This window comes from Trachymyrmex cornetzi, unplaced genomic scaffold (genome assembly GCF_001594075.2).
Source record: "Trachymyrmex cornetzi isolate Tcor2-1 unplaced genomic scaffold, Tcor1.1 scaffold210, whole genome shotgun sequence".
NCBI classification, from domain to species: domain Eukaryota; kingdom Metazoa; phylum Arthropoda; class Insecta; order Hymenoptera; family Formicidae; genus Trachymyrmex; species Trachymyrmex cornetzi.
This window is the reverse complement of record NW_017296742.1, coordinates 237,089-243,169: the sequence shown is the minus strand read 5'-3', so window position 1 is coordinate 243,169 and position 6,081 is coordinate 237,089. Positions and strand designations below refer to the sequence as shown.

The 6,081-nt window shown below is 32.0% G+C and overlaps 1 protein-coding gene across 1 annotated transcript in view; it reads left to right on the top strand.

Annotated features, from left to right (window-relative positions):
* The first annotated feature begins 2,929 nt into the window (after nucleotides 1-2,929).
* LOC108759989 (transcription termination factor 2-like) overlaps nucleotides 2,930-6,081 on the top strand; it is a 9,804-nt gene continuing 6,652 nt past the window's right edge. Inside the window, 2 exon segments of the mRNA XM_018505745.1 lie at nucleotides 2,930-3,216; nucleotides 5,163-5,389. Coding sequence (XP_018361247.1) covers nucleotides 2,999-3,216; nucleotides 5,163-5,389 — 445 coding nt within the window. The 5' untranslated portion in view covers nucleotides 2,930-2,998.

Here is a 6,081-nt window from a genome sequence, read left to right as displayed (position 1 = left end):
TAAGAAAGCAAGAAGTAGTGAGTAGATTTATAATTTTTTTGTAGTCTGCTTTTTGTAGTCACACTTATTTATTCTTATTTCGAATTCAAATACAAAAATTGACATAACCTATGTACAAGAGGAAATCAAAAAGTAAATTTATTTTATTCACATACAATAGGCGTTAACAAAATATGTACATTATTTCTCAATACAATCATTTAGCTTTGCATAAAATTTTGTTTAACAATCTACAAATCTGATTCCATCTATGAACAAACTGGTTTTTGACTATCCTCGAAACATCAATGGTATATACCGTTTCCTTAACTTTCTTAACTTCCTCATTACTATTACGATCTTTGTGCTTCGAGCAAATTGGTTTCCATTTATTTGTATCTTCGGTATTCTTGGTTGACGTTCGTAATAATTATATATAATTTCCGCTAATTCTGAATCTGAATCACCAGACTCTTCATCACTAGAATCAAGTGCTAACTTTATAATAGTTTCAAATATTTGAAATCGAATTTTTTCTGTATGTTTCTCTCCATATTTCTAGGTTACTTGTTTCTTTTCGCTGACGTCGCTATATGCTGACAGCACTGAAAATATCGTTCCAAAATGAAAGCTGCGTTTGCATAAAAAGCATGCTTATGAAATTGGAACACTATTGGTAGCATGCACTTATGACGACATGCTCGCAGCGCTGACAAACAATTTTGGAACACAGCCATAGTCAGGGGCTCTATTCTTGAAAAGAAATGTATACGAAAGTTTAAGGAAATATTATAATATACGTAACGTATACTGTAGCATTATCCTAGACTTTCGTATACGTTTCTTTTCAAGAATAGAGTCCCAGATCTTATATTCAAGACCGTCTTAAGTATGATCTTAATAAGAAGTCACGAACCAATCAGAGGGCTGCATTAGGGTCTTAAGACATTACTTAAGACGATCTTGAAATAAGAATCGACTATGAATACCGGCTTAATAGGCCTTCTACAATAAGCCACAAGTCAGAACGTCAGAAGTCTTAACCAGTCTTAACCAAGCCGTTCAAGTTGACTATTGGCTAACTTCACCGATTATGACTTAAGATCGCTTAAGCCCATGGCACATAGAAAACCGTAAGTCAGAACGTCAGAAGTCTTAACCAGTCTTAACCAAGCCGTTCAAGTTGACTATTGGCTAACTTCACCGATTATGACTTAAGATCGCTTAAGCCCATGGCACATAGAAAAACGTAAGACGTAATCAGTAAGGAAATCGTAAAGGCCCGTCTGCAATACACGGAGTAAGAAGTAAGAGTAAGAAATTGACCAATCACAGTCGATTATTTTTCTCACATTCGACTGTGATTGGTCAATTTCTTACTCTTACTTCTTACTCCGTGTATTGTAGACGACGCTTAACATTGGATTCGCTACTAGCCTTACGGTCTCTACTGTGATTGGCTCTAGAAGTTGAAATAGTCTTGCATAAAATATGACACATAAGATATAAGAAATTCAAATAATAGAGTTCCTTATTTCATGGATAATAAGGAAATAAAGAACTTTGATTGGTTCATTTTTATATGCATTAATGTATAACATATAATTGGTATGAGATTTTTACTTATGTATCCATAAGTAAAGCCTGCGGCACACGATGCTTGTTTTCCTGCTGGATTGCTAGCTGGATTAGAATCTTGCCACTGTATTGCCTGCGATGCTGGCACTGACAGCATCACATCCAATACGGTGGCAAGATTCTAATCCAGCTAGCAATCCAGTAGGAAAACAAGCATCGTGTGCCGCCGGCTTAAGTCTTATAGCGAATTCGGTCGCTTGCACTATGTTAGATTAGTGCATACTAAAAGCTGCTTTACATGAAATTAACAAAGTTAAATGTAAAAGTATATAAATATTTTTAACGATTAACTATCTACTGATGATATAGTCACGTTATTTAACAAAATATATATGTATAATTTCATTGTCAAAGTTGATTATATTGTATCACTGCATTAAGATATTTTATGTAAAGCAGCTTTTAATATGCACTGATCCAGTGTAGTGCGAGTGATCGAATTCACCATTAATTATGAATTGTAGAACTGGACTTAAACGGTATTTGATCGATAAATTAATTAAAATTAATTTAAATTTGCGTCAAATGGTCCGGAAAAATGTAATGTATGTACAATGTAATGTAATATATTAGATACATATGTAATGTATTAGAAAACTACGTATTAGGAACTATTTAAGATATAAGTATTTCATTAAGAAACAATGAATAAATTAACAATAGAAAATTTCATGTTAATAGATTATTTAATATAAATATAAATTATTTAATATAATATAAATTATTAAATAAATAATATAATTATATAAATTATTTAATAAAAAGTATTTTAATAATTTGGCAGAAAGTGCGCTTCCAGTATATTTCTGGTATAGGAGCGCCCCTGAGACAGAGGGTGCAATCAGGGTTGGTAAAAAATATGTTTTAAACGTGTTTTAAACAGTTTAAAACATGCTTGATGTTTTTAATATGTTTTAAATATGTTTTTTTTATAGTACTGTTTAAAGCATATTTAAAGCATAAAAACGTATTCAAGAAGAAACACAATATGTTTTATTCTTAAAAAAAAACATTAGTCTTTACCAACCCTGGGTGCAATCCACTTCACGCTGCAAATGTTTTGAAGCATTCTTTGATTGGTCAATTCGAAAAATTCTTTCTTCTGATTGGTCAACGAAGTGTTTGCAGCGTTAAGTGGATCACACGCAGAGAGTCACGTGAGCGCCCGGCGGCTTGGCCGTGCAGTGGTGGGGATCGCGCGCCGAAATCGTTATCACCTCGTAATTGCTCGAAATGTACAAATCCTTGCGAGCATTGTTATATGTAATGTTTGGTCGCTCTCATCGTCTCATCGGTGAAATAAGGAGATAGAACGAACACGGATTATACTTTACTTATTTATCACCACGTTTATTTTTTACGGATTGATTGGATTCAAAAAATGGAAAGGAGCGAAAGGAGCTTCACGCAGTGGCGTAATTCTTCCATCTTTCCATCTTCTTATCAAATCGAAGGCAATTCTGTGATAATCTCCGACAGCGAGGACGAGATTAGTAATTCAAGGGAGAACGATAAATCGGACAAACAAATAATCGTTGACGAAAGCATAGAGATCGAGGATAACGCCAATATTTCTATCGAAGATACCACACCGAGGAAGTAAGTATATTCTATTGATAAAACTATATAAATATAAATTTTAATAATTACGTGAACTTCTATAAAAACCGGCCGTCTTTAACAGTATATTATCGATATCAAGGCTAAATTCGGACCTATAGTTATGCCAAGATTAATCCGTTTGTTTGAAACAAAAAAATTGCCTTGACAATCGGCGGTTGCCTTGTTTGTTGTGATATCACGCGAACTTTCACAAAAATGACCGTGTTTGCTAGTATATTGTCGATATCGAGGCTAAATTCTAATGACGTACTTCTAGCTATGTGAAAATAACATGTTTGAAACAAAAGAATCACCTGACGATCGGCGATCGGCGGTTGCCTTGTTCGTTGTGATACATTTTTTCGTTAAAAGAATAGAAATGACATTGGACGATAGGAGACTCAATGTGAATAATATTCATTTAACAATGATATCATAATATGTAATAATCATATGTCAATTATTTATTAATGATATTTTACTTTTTCATTTACTTAACAATAGAAGAAAAAACAGTATAAATACGAGTAGCTATAACGCGTATGAAGTTTTCGATGTTGACTGGTTGCCCCCACCATTCGACTTTTCCGATTCCGTTTCTTGAATTTTCGCGTTATAGCTATTCGCATTTACTGTTTTTTTTTTCTATTGTTCAGTAAATGAAAAAGTAAAATATCATTTGTAAATAACTGACATATGATTACTACATATTATGATATCAATATTAAATGAAAATTATTCACATTGAGTCTCCTATCGTCCAATTTCTATTCTTTGTAACGAAAAATGTGTACCATTGCGCATAATGGCGATACTAGAAACAACAAATCAAATTTTGCCCTCTATGCACTTTCCTGTGTATACCAGCGCTGACATATTGGAATATCAATCAAAATTCGGAACAAAATTCACTCTCCTAGGATGCATTCCGTTTCACGCATGATGTGCATAATGCATCATTTATCCTTGTTTAACATTCGGTGAATAACAAGAATAAATGATGCATTATGCGTGAAACGGAATGCAGCCCTTGCTTCTTACATCATGTGTAGGATACTTTTAAGATCATTTTAAGGTCAGTGAATGGCATTTTCAGAAAAAATGTTTGTGGCAAAAGTTTCTTTTTTTTTCTTGTGTGTAATCCGAATCTGCAATAAAAAGTACATTTTACATTTAAAAAATTTAACATTTTGTCTGGATAATCTATGTTCGGTTGGAATCGGAAGTTGAATATACCACCATTTAATAGAATGTATCCGATTTATTTATCAAAGATTTTTTAAAAGTAAAAACATGAAATAAATTTATCTTTTTACATATTTTTGTCATATATGAGGTGTAACTAAACTAAAGAGATAAACTTTAAGCATTCCACATTAAATATGAAAAAAAGGTTTATATTAACATATATTCGCAAACCCACTGTTACAAAGATAACAGCTTAAACAAATGTTTATTAATGGAAAATATCAAAGTAATATTTTTTATTATTTAATATTATTTAATTTTCAATTTTTAATTGCAACAAATGTTCAAAGTGTCTCCCATTTGATTCAATACACGCATGGGTCATGGACTATCGCACTTTCAAAAATCCCGAGCGGTTGCGAATAGTTTCACGAGCATCAAATATGCGTTGGAGTAGCATACCTTCGATGTTGATTTGAATAAATTAAAAGAGTTTTAAGTGTCCCTTAAATAAAAATCGAATGGATTGAGATCGAGAGATCGTATCCGAGCCTTATTAATAATCTCAATAATAGTGAATTTGCTATGTTTATATTAACTTTTTTTTTATTTTTGGTGAGGAGCTTGTCCCCAAAGTTTGTCTTTTAGTTATATCTCGTGTTTATTATAACTGAAATAATTAAAATTAATTGAAAAAATTAACTGAAATATAAATTAATGGATATAAACATTTTCTTATAAATATTTATGTACAGGAATTATAAAGATAGTGAAGCTGATAGTACACCTGTTGTCCATCCGAACATAAATAAAAATACAAGAAGATATGTGTTGGACTCTGATTCTGACAGTGATTATGAACAGATAGATGATCATGAAAATGATGACGCATATCATACGATTAATGATTTTAACAATTCAACAAAAAGTTCTCATGAAAATTGTAATGAAGAATATTACAGTGACTTCAATTCTGATGCAGGTAAAAATTATCTAGCAAATAAAGATTAATATTATACATAACATTGTAATTTTGTATGTACGTAATACTATGATTTTGTATACAGATTTCTTTATGATTTGTATATCGGATATCTGCTGTTAAAATAAAATTTTTGTTTGATTATATATATATATATATATATATTATTTTATACAGTGTCCCACGTAAAGACCGTAATAACACTTAAGGGTCCTGATCATTTTAAGATGAAAATTCTAATACTATAGTGTCGATGATATAATAGTTTTTGAATCATAAACATTTAAAGTTATAACTAATTATACCGTCTAAAATTTGCGCGTTCAGGCATGATACCCAGTGAGAAATAACGAATTGAAATTATATCGAAATAATATCGAATAATCATCGAAAAGAGGTAGAAATCCAACATCGTTTTGAGATTCAGATGGGCTCGATTTCGAAAAAATTTTGACATTAAAATCAGCTCGATTTCGAACAATTTTTGAAGTCGAAATCAATGATCGCATTCAGCAGACTTAACTGTTGGGGAATGGATCTGTAAGCGCTCGCTATTAATTTATCTAAAAGGATACACCAATAACAATACAGTAATTGCTCATGGATCTGTTCCGCAACAGATGAGTTTGCTGAACGCGGCCAATGTGAATTTGATAAACAACAGTGCAGGATAGGCTACGAGCGCATGATGC